At 42.7% G+C, this 19,243-nt stretch overlaps 2 protein-coding genes across 13 annotated transcripts in view; one reads left to right on the plus strand and one right to left on the minus strand.

Annotated features, from left to right (window-relative positions):
- ULK4 (unc-51 like kinase 4) overlaps positions 1 to 19,243 on the plus strand; it is a 518,222-nt gene that overhangs the window by 60,985 nt on the left and 437,994 nt on the right. The gene's annotated exons all lie outside the window — the stretch shown is intronic.
- Positions 18,356 to 19,037, minus strand: LOC111169442 (barrier-to-autointegration factor). Its single transcript, XM_022563652.3, is given in 2 exon segments — positions 18,356 to 18,986; positions 18,988 to 19,037. Coding segments are annotated over 2 exon segments (267 nt in total). The 5' UTR covers positions 19,023 to 19,037; the 3' UTR covers positions 18,356 to 18,754.

The raw sequence follows: 19,243 nt of genomic DNA on the forward strand, positions 1-19,243 counted from the left end.
GGGCTGCCTTGAGGCACAGAGCCTGGGGAAGACAGAACAGAAGGCAGGGCTGGAGCTGAGAGGCTGCCCAAGTCCTCGTGCTTGGGACTCCTGTGGCTCTGATGGGATAGTATATTCTGCCACAGGAACTGGGCAGGTCTGGGCAGAAGGCACCAGTCACCTCGGGTGATGTGCCCAGCTCACCCCTGGCTCCACGCCTGTGGCCTGGTCCCCCTGGAAATTGCTGCGGCTGTGGCTACTGGGAGCATTTGGCCCAGCAGTTCTTGAGCTGAACCTGTCCCCGTGCTCACTCGGGTTGAGTTCTGTGGCCAGTGCTTTTTTCTCTTCAGAAACTGGGTACTCGGTGTTCTCAAAGTATTTCCCTAGCTCCTGTTGCTGTCCCTTATTAAACATTGCATTCCTGGGCTTCCCTGTTGGCGCAGTGGTTGAGAGTCCGCCTGCTGATGCAGGGGACACGGGTTCGTGCCCCGGTCCGGGAAGATCCCACGTGCCGCGGAGCGGCTGGGCCCGTGAGCCGTGGCCACTGAGCCTGCGCGTCCGGAGCCTGGAGCCTGTGCTCTGCAACGGGAGAGGCCGCAACATTGAGAGGCCCGCGTACCGCAAACACACACACACACACACACACACACACACACACACACACACACACACACACACACACACACACACACACACACACACACACACACACACACACACACACACACACACACACACACACACACACACTGCATTCCTGATGCTCCATTGAGAGGAGGAAGTGCGTGTTAATTCCTGAGGCCCTTGTGTACTCTGTTCTTTCACTTTTCCCTCTCTAGGTTTGCTGGTGTTTTATTAATTTGAAATTAAACTTGGGAAAAATCATACTTAATTTAAAACAGCAAGTGTATATTTAACTACCTAGGAAACTTTTGAATTATGAATATACTATACTGTGAATTATTTTCTGTTGGATAATGACGAGCTTACAGAATAACTTGAAATTGTGTCAGGTGCTCCTTTGTGATGCCATCTTTTTTTTTATTCTGTTACTACTTAACGTTTTTTAGCTCTTGATTAATTCCTATGACCAATTGGCTGTAACAATTAAAACAGCCACTAGAGGGCGCTCAAACACTGGAAACAAAGTTTTTCAAGTTAAGAATTTATTTTACAACTTCGGGAAGAAGTAGGCTTGGCAGGTATTTGGTACTGTGTTCATCTTTTCCCTGTTTTTTGGAGTTTCTGCTGCATGAAATGTGGTTCCAGTCCATTGGCAATTATTACCATTTGAGATTAACGAAAGCCATGACAGCCTCTCCAGAACAATGCAGTCATTTCAGGAGATTTGGACTCCTGGGAGGCCGTATGATGAGCCTTAGGTTCAGAACTCTTGAGACCAGCTTTCTGTAACACAGTTGTGTCTTCATACATAGTTTTTCAGTAAATCATTAATAAAATTTCAAGTGTGAGACGCGTTCTGATTTTTCCGGTAGGTTTACTACCAGCAGACAATAAAACTCGTGGTTGAAGATCCTGTAGGCATTTTAAAGGCATAGAATCTCATTTTATTTTATTTAAGTAATTTATTTTTTAAATTTTATTTTATTTTTTATTGGAGTATAGTTGATATAGTGTGTCATTTTCAGGTGTACAGTAAAGTGATTCAGTTATGCATACATATATATTCTTTTTCAGATTCTTTTCCCTTATAGCTTATTACAAAATATTAATGGTTTCCTGTGCTATACAGTAGGTTCTTGTTGGTTATCTATTTTATATATGGTAGTGTATATATATGAATCCAAAACTCCTAATTTATCCTCCCTCTCTTTCCCCTTTGGTAACCATAAGTTTTTCTATATCTGTGGGTTTATTTCTGTTTTGTGTATAAGTTGATTTGTATCATTTTTCTGTTTTTTAGATTCCACATATAAGTGATACCATATGACATTTGTCTTTGGCTTATTTCACTTAGTATGATAATCTGTAGGTCTTTCCATGTTGCTGCAAATGGCATGATTTCATTCTTTTTTATAGAACCTCTTTTTTTTTTTTTTTTGCGGTACGCGGGCCTCTCACCGCTGTGGCCTCTGCCGCTGCGGAGCACAGGCTCCGGACTCGCAGGCTCAGTGGCCATGGCTCACAGGCCCAGCCGCTCCGCGGCATGTGGGATCTTCCTGGACCGGGGCACGAACCCGGGTCCCCTGCATCGGCAGGCGGACTCTCAACCACTGCGCCACCAGGGAAACCCAGAACCTCATTTTAAAGATAGATTTTATTCATTTTGTTTTATTATTTTTGGCTGTGTTGGGTCTTCGTTGCTTCAGGCGGGCTTTCTCTAGTTGCGGAGAGCGGGGGCTGCTCTTTGTTACGGTGCGCAGGCTTCTCATTGCGGTGGCTTCTCTTGTTGCGGAGCACAGGCTCCAGGCGCGGGCTTCAGTAGTTGTGGCTCGCGGGCTCTAGAGCGCAGGCTCAGTAGTTGTGGTGCACGTGCTTAGTTGCTCCGCGCCATGTGGGATCTTCCCGGACCAGGGCTCGAACCTGTGTCCCCTGCATTGGCAGGCGGATTCTTAACCACTGTACCACCCGGGAAGCCCTAGGACCTCACTTTATTATTCATCACTGTAATCCACAGTGCCTAGCCAGCCGAGTAACGTGTATTTCTGGTATTCAGTCAGTGTTAAAGGATTTAATGAATGATTATAAGAATGGTGGGAAAGTGTGGCAGTATAATTTGTTACAAAGAGACAAGAAGAGATGGAGAAAAATCTATTTTACTATTCTTATGATACAATTCAGGTCCCTTCCATCCTATTCTATCATCAATGGCTACAGAAAAGAGTTGGTCATGATCTCTTGTATATATTGAATATTTAGAAGCATTTATTCAATTCTTCTTTGTCTTTTCTACAGAAAAATATTGCCAGCTTCTTAAACTTTTCTTCCTAGATATCACATTTACCACCCTGTTGTGATTTGTTGTGGTTCTTATGTGTAATAATTTATAGTAAATATTATATTATCCTACATATATGTAGTCTTAAGCATGCAGTGGATATATTTTATGAAATTAAATATAGAGCCTTAAAATTTAGAACTGGAAGGAATATTAATAGACACTCTAGTTTGATCCCTTCATTAAACATTTTTATTATGGAAAATGTCAACATACATAAAAGTAGACTGAAATAATGAGCTATCAATTCCAACGATTATTAGAATTTTACCAATATTGTTCGTCTGTTGTCTTATCTCTCTCTCACTCACCCTCCCTATCCCATTCCTTCTCTCTGTTCTCTTCCCTCTGTCTTCTCCCTCCTCCTTTCCCTTCCCCTTGCTATAATGGTGTGCGGGATCTTATTTCCCCAATCAGGGATTGAACGTGTGCCCCCTGCAGTGGAACTGTGGAGTCCTAACCCCTGGGCTGCCAGGGAATTCTACCACCACCTTGCTATAGTATTTTTTAAAAAAATTCCGGACATCATATTATACTCTTAAATACTCTAGTACATATATCTAACAGAAAAGGTTTTTAAAAAATACAATCACAATACCATTATGACACCCAACAAAATCGACAGTGGTGTCTTAATATCATCTAATACCCAGTGTTCATGTTTTTATGATGGTCTTATACATGTCATTTTTTTGTGTGTGTGTGTCGCGTCTTAGTTGTGGCACCCGGGCTCTTTGTTGCGGCACGTGGACTTCTCTCTAGTTGTGGCTCGTGGGCTCCAGAGCGCGTGGGCTCCAGAGTGCGTGGGCTCAGTAGTGGCAGCACACAGGCTTAGTTGCCCCATGGCATGTGGGAGCTTAGTTCCCTGACCAGGGATTGAACTAGCGTCCCCTGCATTGGAAGGCAGATTCTTAACCACTGGACCACCAGGGAAGTCCCTCATACCTGTCATTTTGTATTTTATCATTGAACCAGGATTGAAACAAATGCAGTGTATTGCATTTAGATAACGTTGACTCTTAAGTCCCTTAATTTCAAACATTTTCCTGTTATTTTTTAGTGCCATGTATTTATCAAAGACAAATTGTCATTTGTTTTAGCCAAAGCTGCAATGTTGGAAACTTTCTTCTGTCCTTTTGGTGCCGTGGTTCTCTCTCACCTGTATTTCCTGTGAACTGCTAGTTAGGTGTAGAGCCTTGATTAGATTCAAGTTGCTTTATGGAGGAAGGGTAGGAATTCCCCCTGCCTGGTGCTGTGTATTTCCTGTTGCCTCATAGGGAGGTGTGTATAATAATGTCTGGTTGCCTCCTTGTTACTGGTGTTGTGATTGCTCACTGGCTTCAGGTGTGGTCAGCCCTGTGATTATGAACTTGCCCATCACACTCTCATACTTAGTAGTTTTAGCATCCATTGATGACCATTGCTTAGCTGCATTAGTCCTTTAGGGTTGCAAAAATGATAATTTTCTCGTTCTGTAATTCCTTTCTCATTTACGGCTGGGAGTTTTCCTTACATAAGAGCTTTCCCATATCAGCTAATTGGTTATCCTAAAATATAGTTTGTTTAGAGAAGGCAGGATAAATGATTGTTGCCCTTTATAGACCAATATTCAGAATAATAAGTTGGTGCCTTAGTAGTCTTAATCTGTCCAATGAGATTTTCTTTCTATTAAGAAATTATGGATTTACATATGTATGTTTATTTCAGTCTGTTGCAGTCATTAGTCTTTTAGATGCTTAAGTTGTTCCATCTCAGGCCAATAGGAGACCGTTCTAGTTTGCTCCTCTCTACTTTCTACATGAGCCTACTACTGTGTCTGATACCTTCCTTGCTTTCTGTCAACAAGATTTCACTGTTCTTGGGAAAAGTCAGCGCTAGTTCTGAAGTCAATTCTATAAGGAACCTTGTTTAATTTTAGCTGAAAATGGTGCTTCGAGAATGCAGTCTGGGTAGGGGTGCTCACTGCTGCTGGGATTGTCGTTTCTTTTAGAACTTTTCACGGGTGAGAGCTAGGAAATATTTCTTAAAGAGAAAAGTCACAAGTTCTTTCATACCTATACTTCCAGTTCACATTTAAAATTATGTTTTTTACCTTTTTATTTAAAATTTTAATTTCTCATAAACTGCAAGTCTTAGCTGCTAATGACATTAACATGCCTATTTTCTTTAACCTATAATTTGGATTAAATAGTTTAAAAATAATAACCATATTATTCCTAACAGTAAAACTACAAAGTGCTGTTTAAGATATTTTTGTTTTGTTTTGGTGTTTTTGGTCCTTGGGATACAATCCACTAGGTGATATATACCGTCAAAATACTGAGTTTTCAGGTCAATTCAAATAATTCTTCACTTTGTACTTCTGTCACCGGTATGATAAATAATTATATATATTTTTCAATTTGTATTACATATTTTGGCATTAGAGATTTAGGGATTGCTTTGTGCTTTCTTTTCGAATCAAAGATGGTAATGCTTTTTTTTTTACTGAAGAGTTACAAATATACAGAAATGTGTACAAAACATAAATTTCATGCTCAGTGAATTGTCACAAAGTGAAAACCCAGGAAGCTGCCACTGGTTCAAGAAATAGAACATTGCCAGCTCACGAGCACACCCCGTGTGCCCTGTCTCGATCGCTAGTCTCTCCCTTTGCTCTAAAGGTATCTACTACCATACCTTCTGGTACTGTGATTACTTTGCCTGTTTTGAAATTTATTTAAATTGAATCATATGACGTATTCTTTGGTATCTGGCTTATTTTGTTACGTGTCATGTGTGAAATTCATCCTTGTTTTAGGTGTCTAGTTCCTTTACAGTATCACACCACTAGTGATGGACATTTGGGTTGTTTGCCATATTTGGCTATTATAAATAAATCTTGTAAAAACATTTTGATGCACTTATGTGAACTTTCTGTTAGATAAACCTAGGAGTTAGAATTGCTAGGTCATAGGGTATGTGTATGTTCAACTTTAGAGGGTAATCTAAGCTGTCTTCCAAAACAGTTATATAAACTTAAAATCCTTTCACCAATGAAAGAGAATTTTCAGTGATTTGTATTCTCATTAGTACTTGGTTTTGGTATAAAATCACATTAAATTAGTATCTACCAAGTTCTTTATTTTTAACATGAATGAGTATTGAATTGGTTATATGATATCTATAGAGGTGATTGATAGGTTTTATTCCTATCTCTGTTAATAGGTGGATTATATCAGTGGCAACCCTAAAATTAAACCACCCTAGCATTTTTCAAAGTAACTCTACTTGAGTCATGATGTAGTAACATCTTTATAATGCACTGTTGGATTCTTTTTGCTAATATTTCTTCTGGATTTATCTCCCCATTTTTCCCCCCATGACATTGAGTTCTTGAAAAGCCCAAGCCAGTTGTCTTGTGGAATGTTCCACATTTGTCTACTTGCTTTTTCTTAGTATCATGAAACTTGATTTTCTAGTCCCTACATTTCCTATAAACTGTAAGTTAGGTTTGGAGGCTTGATTAGATTCAGGTTAAAGTTTTTCTTTTTGTAAGACTATATCATAGGTGATGTTGGGTGCTTCATATTTCGTCATATCAGGAAGCATATGGTGTTTGTACCCTATTAATTGTACTTACTTGGGTCACGTGATTAAAGAGGTGATGCCATATATCTCCATTGTGAAGTTACATCTTTTTCCTTTGCTTTCCTTTTCTTTGGCCTCTTGCTCTCTATTAAGCTGCACAATTGCACCGCTTCCTCCGCTCTCCCGGTGCCTTGCATGCTGTAGCTTTTCATTACTGGAACAAACTGCACATGGCAAGCTCAGTCATGGTCCTTATTTTCCACAGTCCTCATTTCCAACTTATAGCTTTTTTGAAGAACAAATGATACTTGTTTCACTTTTGGGGATGTACATATTTTATGTACATAAATGAAATTGTTTTTACCTAGAGTTTTCCCCATGTAGCATTTATTATGCTTTTTTCTAATTATAAAATAACGTATGGTTTTCTTCTTTAAAAAATATTTCATTTATTTATTTATTTGTCTGAGCCGGGTCTTAGTTGTGGCACAAGGGGTCTTTACGTGCGGCATGATCTAGTTCCCTGACCAGGGATCAAACCCTGGCCCCCTGCTTTGGGAGCGCGGAGTCTTAGCCACTGGACCACAAGGGAAATCTTTGGTTTCCTAATCATGACAAGTTAGCTACTTAGATTACCTGGAAATCCTCCCACAGCAAAAGAAATATCTAGAAATGCAGGATAAAATGTAACAAAAAGATCTGTAAAATACTTAGATGCGCAAGAAAGGGAAATTCTCAAAAGTCAGAAATGGGGAGCTGAAATCTGAAATGGTAAGACTTTGAGGTAGGGTGGTGGTTATTGCTGTTAATTTTGAGATCTGGTAGAACCTAAGAACAGTAGATGAGGCCTTAGTTTCCCCAGTGGCAGTTAGTTGGAACTAAGGCTCTTGAAGAGCTATCCCTGTAGTAAAAGGGGAATTTTGCAGGGAGAATAAAAAAAGGAGCAATCCATTTATCTACACGGGGAGATAACAAGCAAGCTTGTTGATTTTATCTTCAGCTCTAGAAAGGTTAAAAAAAGTTTTCATATAAGTTTGTAACCACAGTTTTTTGAGTTCATTAATGTTTGGAGTATGCATTTATACTTCTTCCCAACTGAGAAATTAACATAAAAATCAGACCTGGGTTGGAGTTCTGGTTCTGGTAATGGTTGAGAAGCTTCTGCCAATAATGATAAATCTAGACAGAATATAAAAACGGAAGTAGGTAGAAGCTAGAGGGGACCCACAACTTGAAAGAAAGGAATCTGTGTGAGCTGTGTTTTTAACTGGCTTATCCTCAGGCAGGTACTCTGAGTTCACACAGGGGAACAGAGTTCAAGTAGAACCCAACAGTCTTGCTGGATCAAGGAACTGAGTCCCACCACTTAACTTGGTGGGACTTGACCTCCAAACTCCATCTCCCCAGCACACTGAGCAACTGTTGAAATTTCTACTCCTCTTTGACCTCTCACTCACTGCTTTCTGCTGGGGTCCGGGGAGTTTCACTCAGTGCACACACACAGCCTCCAAGTTAGCCAAGGACCTCAGAAACTTGCGGAAAATTTTCCGCAATTATCCCATCAAAATTTTTTTCTATCTCATTCTGTATTTTATGTGTATATTATGTTGTATGTACACATTGTATGTGTTTTTGCATTGTATGTGAAATAGGTAATGTTGATTTAAGGTGAAATGTGATTACTTAACGGATGCTGTCATAACCTGAAGAGTATCCAGTAAAAACGTAAACAAAGAGCTATAGCTAATTTGGTCAGTAGAAGAAATGAAATGCAATTCTAAATCGATACTCAATCAAAAATAAGTCGGGAAAGGAAGATTAAAGGGAGAAAGATCAAATGGGACAAATAGAAAGCAAATAGCAAGATGATAGACTTAAACCATACCACATTAATAATTACATTAAAGTTCAGTGGCCTAGATACTTGAGTCAAAAGGCACAGATTGTCATACTGGATTACAAAGAGAAGCCTAGCTATATCTAGTTACATAAGCCATACTTTAAACATGAAGATAGACTAACAACATGGAAAAACATATACCATGGAAACACTGATAACAAGAAAGCTGCATGGTTATGTTAATAACAAAGTATATAGTAAGGGAGTTACACTAGAGATAAAGATGGGTGTTTCATAATGAGAGTTTCAATTTATTAGAAAACATTAACAATCCTGAATTTGTAGGCACCAACCAAGAGCACTTTAAAATAAATGAAGGGAAAATTGACAGAACTAAAAGAAGTAGACAAATCTGTTATTGTTGGGTAATTTTTAAACAAGCAAGACAAAGTCAGAACACAGCAGATTTGAATGATATGAATGAAATTGAAATAATTGACATTTATAGAATACTAATTTGAACAACTGTAAAATATTTGCATTCATTTAAAATGTACACTGAATATTCACTAAGACCATATTGTCAGCTATAAAATATATCTTAACAACAAAGGATTAAAATCATTTAGAATATATTCTCTGACGACGATGGAATTTAGAAGTTAATAAGAGGAAATCTAGAAAATTCCTGAAATATTTAGAAATTAAGCAAAATACTTTTAAGTAACTCATGTTTTTTTTTCCTCTTTTTTCATCAGTTGCATGATTTATTTATTTTTACTGAAGTATAGTTGATTGACACTGTTGTTTCAGGTGTACAGCACAGTGATTCAGTTATACATAATATATATCTATTCTTTGTCAGATTCTTTTCTCATAGGTTATTACAAAATATTGAGTATAGTTCCCTGTGCTGTACTGGTCCTTGATGGTTATCTATTTTATATGTAGGAGTGTATATATGCTAGTCGCAGACTCCTAAATTATCCCCCGCCCCTTTCCCCTTTGGTAAGCATAAGTTTGTTTTCTATGTCTGTGAGTCTCTTTCTGTTTTGCAAATAAGTTCATTTGTATCTTTTTTTTAAAATTCCATGTATGAGCGATATCATATCTGTCTTTCACTTAGTCTGATCATCTCTAGGTCCATCTCTGTTGGTGCAAATGGCATTATTTCATTCTTTTTTCATGGCTGAGTAATATTCCATTGTATACACATTCCACATCTTCTTTATCCGTTCTTCTTCTGTTGATGGGCATTTAGGTAGTTTCCATGTCTTGGCTATTGTAAGCAGCACTGCAGTGAATTGTAATAGTGCTGCATGTGTCTTTTTGAATTAGTTTTCTCCAGATACACGCCCAGGAGTGGGATTGCTGGATCACAGTGGTAACTCTAATTTTAGTTTTTCAAGGACCCTCCATACTCTCCTCCATAGTGGCTGTTCCAGTTTACATTCCCACCAACAGTAACTCATGTGTGAATGAAAAACTCTGAAGAGGGTTTAGGTAAATTTTAAACTGAATGATAATGGACGCCTACCACGTCAAGAGTTTTGTGATGCTGTTGAAGTGGGAGCGAGAGGGAAATAGTCCACAGCTTTAAATGCTCAGAGTAGAGCACTAGCTATGAAAAGCCGAACACATATCCCAGTTGCCTGGAAGGCTTGTTAGAATGCAGATTGTTGGACCTCACCTACAGAGTTCCTCATTCAGTAGGACTGGAGTGGGGGCACACTTTGTATCTTAATAGACTCCTAGATGACTTTGTACTGCTGCTGGTTCCAGGACTGTACTTTGAGAACCACTATATGAGAAATCAAGAATGTTCTAAGTACCAATTTAGGAAGTTTAGGGCTTCCCTGGTGGCGCAGTGGTTAAGAATCCACCTGCCCATGCAGGGGACACAGGTTCGAGCCCTGGTCTGGGAAGATCCCACATGCCGCAGAGCAGCTAAGCCCATGCGCCACAACTACTGAGCCTGCGCTCTAGAGCCCGTGAGCCACAACTGCTGAGCCTGCATGCCACAACTAATGAAGCCCACGCACCTAGAGCCCATGCTCTGCAACAAGAGAAGCCACTGCAATGAGAAGACCGTGCACCACAATGAAGAGTAGCCCCCGCTCACTGCAACTAGAGAAAGTCCGTGTGCAGCAACAAAGACCCAATGCAGCCAAAAATAAATAAATAAAATAAATACATTTATTAAAAAAAAAAAGTTTAGGAAAAGGAAAGGAAATTCAACCCAGTGCAATTAAAATAAAGGAAATACTAAAAAATAAGAGCTGAAGTCAATGAACTGTAAAAGTAAAAGTATATAAAAACCAGTAAAACTGGTAGTTCATATGTTGATAAACTTATTAAACTTGTAGCCAAATTGATCAAAAGAAAATAAAGAGAAAATACAAATAAGCCATGTCAGGACTAAAAGGGAGACAGCAAGGGAGTAGATCCAGCACTCAGGGTACTAAGGGGGTAATCTGAATAGCTTTATGCCTACTTACTTGACAGCTTAAATGGACAAGTTGTCCGAATATCACAACTTTCTGGAACTGATAGAAGACAGAAAAATTTGGAGAACCCTATGTGTGTGAATACATTAATAAAAAACCTTCCGCTCTAAACAGCTCTGGGCTTCTGTGAGTTCATTGGTGAATTCAACCACCACCCTGCCCATATATTTGTGTGTGTGTGTGTGTATGTGTGTATATACACATATGTAACAGTATATACACTGATATATGTTTATATTTACTCAACATCACGTTTACTTACCTTTATGAGAAGGTACAAGACGGGCAACATAGCATGAATGATAACCGGGTAATTGTCCTTAAATCAGAAGGGACACGATTCACTGTCACAGGAAGAAAGGATTAATAAATGGAGGTGGAGTGGGGGGTGGGAGAATGATTTGGTGGTGGGAGAATGAGGGATCTTGTATCTAATGGCTTCTGACAATGGAGTATCTCAAGGTAACCACCAGAAGGAGGTGGAGGAAAAAATATGAAGTTGTCATTTCAGAGAATGGGACAGAGAATAAAGCTGCACAGAAACCAAGTTTGGTTTGTTTCACCTTAAATTGTTTATCACAATCTGCCTAGTTGTGTGATGTTCTCCAGAAGATAATTGGGTCTTTATTCAAGGGAGGACTTGAGTCTGTCGAGGGGAGAGAGTGGTCATTTCCAAATGCTCTTGCCTAAGGCCTTACAGTTTTAGGTCTTTTCTGTTCAGAACCCAGTCTATGTAGGAAAGCATGTAAAGAAAGACTGTGAGAAGGTGGTGGGATCATTGGCTTGGGTGTTTAAAGGAATATTGCGGAAGGGCTTTGAATAAGGAAGCTTGAGAGAGGTGTGAGTGAAGGCTGTGTGAATTGGAGAAGTATTGGGGATACTGTGAGGGTGCTGGGTGTGACTGGATGAGTCGGGGTAGAGGAACAGGTCAAGGGACCAAGTGTTACGAGCTCAAGGGACCGTTGCGTGGTCAGGGTTCCAGTGTGCCTCCCATAGGGACGTCCACCTGGCTGAAAGTGAGGGCAGGAGTATAGGTAGGGAGGAAGGTGGTGAGCCAGGAAGGAAGCCGTGTCCTCAGCGGACAAGAAGCCTGAGCAGGGGGGTCAGCAGCCAAGGGCACTGAGGAGAGAGGGCAGTGTGATAAGATGATGCGAGACTCAGAATCACAGGCCCTTGGTCAGGACAGAGGTTTTGAGAGCATCAGCCGGAGTGAGGAGGAACGCAGCCTCACCCAGCCTCAGGATACACTTTGAGTTCGGCTAAGGATGTTTGCTGCTTGGCAGGGCAACAGGAAACATAGAGAGACGTAGGTTTTCCACGTAAATCTCAGGGAAAACGATCTCTCTCTTCTTTGGCTAAAGTGCTATTGATAAATTTGGCCCACCATAAGGACTCGCTGAACAGCAGTGCCGCCTGTGTGAGGGTCTGTGTTATAGCCAAACACAGAGCACTAGTCAAAATGTTGCCAGTGGGAAGAGCTCTTAATGGATTAGTTAACCATGTTTTTGTGAATACTTTTCTTTCTAAAACCTGGATTTGAGCAGGATTTTCTTGTTGATGGTAATTTATGAAAATGGTGCTAGGTGCTTTCCTGAAAAAACTACCTCTACCTTGTTGGGCTTATATTCCCCCCTTTTCACAGGCATCAGATGGCCCCGCAGGGTGCTTTGTACCCCACTGCTGCCTCAGTGTAGCATCACCAGCAGTTTCTGTGCTGAGGGGCTGTAAGACGCCATCTTTCACACCAGGCACTGCGCGACCGTTTCTGGCTTGTTTGAGGGCCTGAGCTGGGACTGATTCTCATTTATAATTCTTCCTCATGGTTAGTTTCAGTGAATTTGCCCTTGTAACTTTCTGCTAAACAAACTTCTTTTTCTGTTACTTTATGGACAGCATGAGAGACAAATTTGTTAAATAATAAAGCAAGGGTTGAATAATATTCATACCTTTGTGTAGAACGAAGTGAAACGTTCTGGGTTTATTATATTAAGCCATGATGCTGAAGTGCGTATCGTTTGGGGAATTGCCATATTTGAATCACTTTTGCATACAAATTAAACATCTCACGTCAAAGAATATTTAAAAGGCATGCTTCCTAATTTCTTATAATGATAGAATTCATTTAATTTCTTACCTGACATCTTGTAGAACAATTTTCAGCCTCTGTGTTTGCTGCTCTGACTAATTTTTATGCTCATTTTACCTGGGCTATGAACATACCTTTGTTATAATGTTTTTAGGACAGCAGTTGTGAGGCTTATATATTTGAATGTGATATAATTTAGTAATCCTTGGGAACCTAGCAAAGCATCACATTTAATTTTCTGTTAGATGAAAGAAACATGGGAAGAGAATTGGTGATGGAAGGAATTGCAGAGAGCACAAAATGAGAGCTGATTCCTGAAGCAGAAAAATGCAATTTAAAAATGGGCTTCCCTTATATTTCTATTTGAGGAGTGTGGAAAAGATGACATTAAGAATATAGTGATGGGCTTCCCTGGTGGTGCAGTGGTTGAGAGTCCGCCTGCCGATGCAGGGGACACGGGTTCGTGCCCCGGTCCGGGAAGATCCCACATGCCGCGGAGCGGCTGGGCCCGTGAGCCGTGGCCGCTGAGCCTGCGCGTCCGGAGTCTGTGCTCCGCAACGGGAGAGGCCACAACAGTGAGAGGCCCGCGTACCGCAAAAAAAAAAAAAAAAAAAAGAATATAGTGACAAGTAAATAATACTAGTTGTATATAGCAAGCTCAGAACTACAGTATTGGAGCTATGTCTCTGTGCCATAACTTTTAAATTATTATACATCGAAAAGAATTTTAATAAAGGACAATGGTAACTTGACCTCTTAAGGAAACATTTATGTCGTGAGCATGATTGTCTTCTGCTCTTCCCAAGTAAAATGTCATTTAACCCTCAGTAAATATATATATATATATATATATATATATATATACTTTGCCCCCCAATAGATGCTTACATTAGATACAGAAGAGGGGACCTGCCACCGTGTGGCCATACCTGGAATATATGTCTGGCTTGGTTTCTTCTGCCTGGCCTGGAATGGCCTCTTCCCCTGTCTGTGTCAGGTTTAGTTTGTGGGCGCCAGAAGGAAGCAGAGAAGAGTGGAAGGAGGGTATATGCATCTCTTTCTGGTATGGCTGCCAAGAATTGTGACTATAGTACCCTATGTTGGTAAAAAGGCACGTGTTAGGACAGCATTGCTGTTCTCGTCACCGTAGGTAGATTCTCGCTGGAGGCCTCTGCAGGCTGCCAGTGTCTACTTTGCACCCCTCTCCTTAGCCTCTGCCACCCATTTGCCATCTGTGTACATCGATGCTTGATGAGTAGTCAAGAAGTGGGATTCAGAGGCTGATTCTCTGATACTGAGATGACATATGAATTCTGTGTCCCTGGTGATTCCAGCAGTTTCTTTCCCTTTTTAAAAAATTTGAGTAAGACTAACTCAAAACTATAAAACCAGTAGTTTATGAAGGCTTAGAAGGCCATTGCTCAAAATGAAGCCTGATAACTTATTAATTGGTCAGTCTAAGTGTACGATATGGGGTTCCACCATTCTTTTCCAAGGTGGAAAAGATGAATCCAGCTATTGGGGTGAACCTGTCATTTTCAGTATTAATTGATTTCACAAGGTGATAAGGAAAAACTGGAAAGTGAAGCTTTTCAAAGGGGACTACCATTCACCCTCCCTAACCTGTGGCACACTCAAATTGGGATAATTCAATGATGGTTTATTTACAGAGGGGTGATTGAGTACAAGGGATGGTGCCATTTTCCAGGGTTGGTAATAGTAGAATTGTTCTCACCTTTCGGTCCCAAAGGAATAAGTGGGTTGGGGAGTTCCCTGGCGGACCAGCGGTTAGGACTTGGCACTTTCACTGCTGTGGCCTGGGTTCAATCCCTGGCCAGGGAACTAGGATCCCGAATGCTGTGTGGTGTGACCAAACAAAAAAAAAGAAAAAGAAAAAAAGTGGGTTGGGATGAATGTGGGTCCTGGAGCCCAGAAGGAGATGCGTTTGGGAGGCTGATTGAAAGGGGCAGGACCGTGGATGGTGGAGTTGGCACAGGTGCAGGGGCAAGGATGGCTGATCCATACCTGGAATGGGCATCTCTTCCTGTGAGGGCACAGTGCTGTCCCCTCCATGATCAGAGAGTTCTAGTGTAGTCAACTTGCTGCTGGCTGGCCGGCCAGGCCCTCCAGGGAATGGAGCTGTATGATGGCTCAGTATTGGCCTCTGTTCATGGCAGGTTGGGCACCCAGCAGTGGCAGTAGGCAGGTCAGCCTTGGGGAGCAGAAGCCCCTGTTGTTGAGCCTATGTATTGCCTCCATCCTTCCCCCCACGTTCTTTGTACATGGCCTCGTTGAGCGAGCACCAGTGTAGCTGGTGAAAGATGCTGCCTGGCATCCGCGGGATCGTTCTGCTGTTCCAGCTGGCTGGTGATGCCCTCTTGTGGGCACTTATATGGTGGGCTGTGGATGTCCTCACACTCTGTTCCTGTCCCAAGAGCCCATCTATGCCTCTCTCCCCCAGACTTTTTTTTTTTTTGTAGTACAGTTGTTTTCTTTCTAAGTATTTGACCCCCTGGCAAGCCTGTTAGCTACTGCTTTCTGAGCTGGTACAGATGCATCCCTAAGTCCATCTCTCTCTGGGCAGTGCATGTACATTTACCATAAACAAAGTCCTGCCCACTCAGAGGATTTCCTTTCACCGCTGTCCTTCTGGGCCACCTTTGGGTGGGATTGCACTGAAGTGGCCATCCACTTTGTACTGGTGCCGAAGTACCATGCAGATCCATGTGTGTACCAGGTCTATTTATGCTTTTTCGTCCTGGCAGGGAGGAAATGGTAGAACTCCCTAGAAAGTCACGGGGATGGGCTGAGGAAGGGAGAGGCAGCCGAGCAGTGACAGCGGATACCATGGGAGTCTGAGCTGCCTGCATATGGAATGTGAATGAGTGAATCTGCTTGGCTTGGGCTCATATGTACCATTTCAATTTTAAAATAAGATGCTACTGTGCATAACCAATTTTGTGGTAACATCAGGTTCATGATGGGCAGATCTGGTCCCGAAGTATCTGGAGGCAGGCATTCAGTCTCAGCCAGGGCCCAGCAACAAGCCAGGAATGGCTTTTCAAATGGAGAATGACGGTTGGCAGAGGGGAGGGCAAGACTTATTCCAAAATCTGGGGCATCTGTGCTATGAGTCTGCTACAGGAGCTTGCCACAGGCTTTCTATAGCATCCCTTTCTGCCACAGTCAGTTCTGACAGTGATACGACACGTCTGCTGGGTCTGGCAGACAAGCCTGGACCTGCTGCAGAACTCCTTCTTGGGCCTCTCTCAAAACTGGCAGCCTTATCAATGATCACTAAATGGTTGGAGCCTCTGAAATCCAGATGGGCTCGCTAATCATTGGACCTCCTAATCTTGGTGGGTAGTGCCAGGTGTAGCAAATTCTGTCTCACTTTAGAAGGAATGTAATCGCATGCTCCAGGACCCCTGGATTCCTAGGAACTTCACCAATGTTAATAGACCGTGAACTTTTGGCAGGATTTATCTCCTACCCTCTGGCATGTAAGTTAGGGTGCTGCTCACTAGGTCCAGTTAGCATAATATCGTCGGTGTAATGGAATAGCATGTTGTCCCGCAGAGTAACAAGATGATCAGGGTCCCTCTGGACTGTATTATGACAGAGTGGGAGACTTGATATAGGGGCAATTCAGCAAGTAGAGACAACTTTTGATTTTTTTTTTTTTTTTACACTGATTGGCATAGAAAAGAAAGTGCCAGGGGCTGTATTGATTTGCTTCTGTAAAGATGCCATATCTGAAATTGCAGCTACAATCAGCATCGTCATCTGATTCGATTTGCGAAAGCTGTAGTCATTCTGCGTGACCCAAGTGGATTCTGCACTGGCCTAACAGGAAGTTCAGTGGGCATGTGGTAGAAATCACTGCCCCGACACCTCTCAGGTCTTTAATGGCACTGATCCCTAATCGTTGATCTCCATGGATATGATTTGCTTTTGGTTTACTGTCATCAGGTGGGCAGGCAGGGTAGGTTTTCTATTTTTTTTTTTTTTTTTTTTTTTTTTTTGCGGTACGCGAGCCTCTCACTGTTGTGGCCTCTCCCGTTGTGGAGCACAGGCTCCGGACGCGCAGGTTCTGCGGCCATGGCTCACGGGCCCAGCCGCTCCGCGGCATGTGGGATCCTACTGGACCGGGGCACGAACCCGCGTCCCCTGCATCGGCAGGCAGACTCCCAACCACTGCGCCACCAGGGAAGCCCTGGGGTAGGTTTTCTAGTTCAGTTGCTGCCACTTTGGTCCTTCCTACTCTAAATAGGGATCTGTTGTGGGAATCCTTCTAATTAGTATCTTTTTTCACTGTATGTTCTAGGGCTAGGAAAATAACAAGGGCTAGGTGTGTGGGCCCACTGGACAGATGTGAGATGGATTTGGTTAAGACTCCACGCAGCCCCTGGCCTTAATAAGCTCCTCCTCTGACTCCTGGAGTATAGTGACACCTTAGGGCTTCAGAGGTCAACCCTCGTTCAGAGCCAGTATCTAATAAGTTCAGAGAGTCTGAGCATTTCCCTTTGCCCAGTGCTCAGTCATGGTAAATGGCTGAGGACCCTCTGGGGAAGCAGAGTGCTGGAACAGATTCACAGCATTTACCTGTGGCCAATTTGTAGGCGTCTCTTTCACGGGGACTTCAGCTTGGTCCAGGAGCTCTGGGTCTGTGAACCAGCTTGGGCGTGGGATCTGGATAAGAGGCTGTGAGTCCTTGTTACGGTGATTTTTGTTAGGTCTCTGCCCAAATAGACCCAGACGTTTTCTTACTGTATGTCAAGTATCACCTTTGTAGGCTGATTTGATGGTCAGTTGACCAATGACTCAGATTCTAATGGGTCAGAATACTCTGATCACCAAATTGCCCTGTGACTCACTGTGGCACTTGTACGGTTAAGTGCTGCCATTGGTCTTTGCTATCCCTAAATTCCTTTGCTCCCTCTGTGATCAGAGAACCCAATTCCATCGTCAGTGTGTCTTCCCACTGTCGTTTCTGACCTATAAAGGATCCCGCTGCAGAGCTGCTCAGAGGCGCTGGTGCCCCCCCTCACCAAGGCATGTTTCTTAGGTCCTCCCAGGAGGGGTGGTTTAGGGGGATGGCTGGGCAGATTGCACTTTGCAGAACCATTCCAATGTTTCCAGTTCCCTGAGCTTTCAGACTCTGTCCGCTGTAGCAGTGGTTCTCAACTTTAGTGGCTCATAAGAATTCCCAGGGGGCTTTAAAAATTCTCATGTCCAGGCTATACCCCAGACCAGTTAAACCAGAATCTCTGGGGGTGGATGCAGATAGCCGTAGTTTTTAAAGCTTCACAGGTGATTCGAATGTGCAGACACTGGAGTCCCGCAGTAGTGATTCTCAGTGTGGTTGAGGCCATCAGCATTAGCATCTCTTGGCAGCTCTTTAGAGTTGCACATTCTTTTTTTTTTTTTTTTGAAGGCCACTGACTTTATTGATTTAAAAAACTTTACAAGGACAGTGACTGTTCTGCCAGAAAGAGGGCCAAATGGCATAAAACAGACCAGAGGTGGGGGCAGGGGGGCAGGGACAGGGCCAGGAATCACTCAGAAAAGCTGGTAACTGCTGTCACGAAACTGGCAGGGAAAGGAAAAGGGGGATGCATGCAAGGGTAAGAATTCCAAAAAAGTTGAAATGGTGAGGGGAGAGAACTCCCAAAAGACCCTGGAGTACATGGGATGTGCGCACGACAACAGCAATCTTTTCCTTTGTAGAGGACGGGGGAGGAGTCCTCACTTGACTGCAAACTCTGGAGACTCAGTGCTGGGGCTCGGGGTCGGGGGCTCCCCAGAGAGCATCACAAGAACGCGTCGCACCACTCTCGAAGGCACCCGAAGCAGTCCCGGGACTGCTTGGCGTTCGCACCGCACGTGTCCTTCAGCCATTCCCGGAAAAGATCTTCATCTTTCTTTAGCACCAGAAACTGACCAAGGACCACATAGGCCTTATCAAAGCCCCTTTCCTCCAGCTTCTTGCCCAGGACTTCGCCAATCCCGGCCAGGCTTCCCACTGGCTTTTCCCCCATGGGCTGCCACGAAGTCTCGGTGCTTTTGGGAGGTTGTCATCTTGATCAGGCTTAATCTGGGAATCCCACAGCTCCGGTTCCGTAACGGGTTCTCCCGCCACCCTAGAGTTGCACATTCTTAGTGCCCACCCCAGGCCCACTGCGTGAGAAGCTCTGAGGGCAGGGCCCAGCTTTCTGTGTTTTTACAGATTCTTCAGCGATTCCGTTGCATACTAAAATTTGAGAACCAGTGCTCTGCAGTGTGCTGGTGAAATCCTAGCG

The sequence above is a fragment of the Delphinapterus leucas genome, chromosome 10 (genome assembly GCF_059928025.1).
Source record: "Delphinapterus leucas isolate spDelLeu-1000000601 "Yukka" chromosome 10, BTC_Dleu_Yukka2, whole genome shotgun sequence".
NCBI classification, from domain to species: Eukaryota; Metazoa; Chordata; class Mammalia; order Artiodactyla; family Monodontidae; genus Delphinapterus; species Delphinapterus leucas.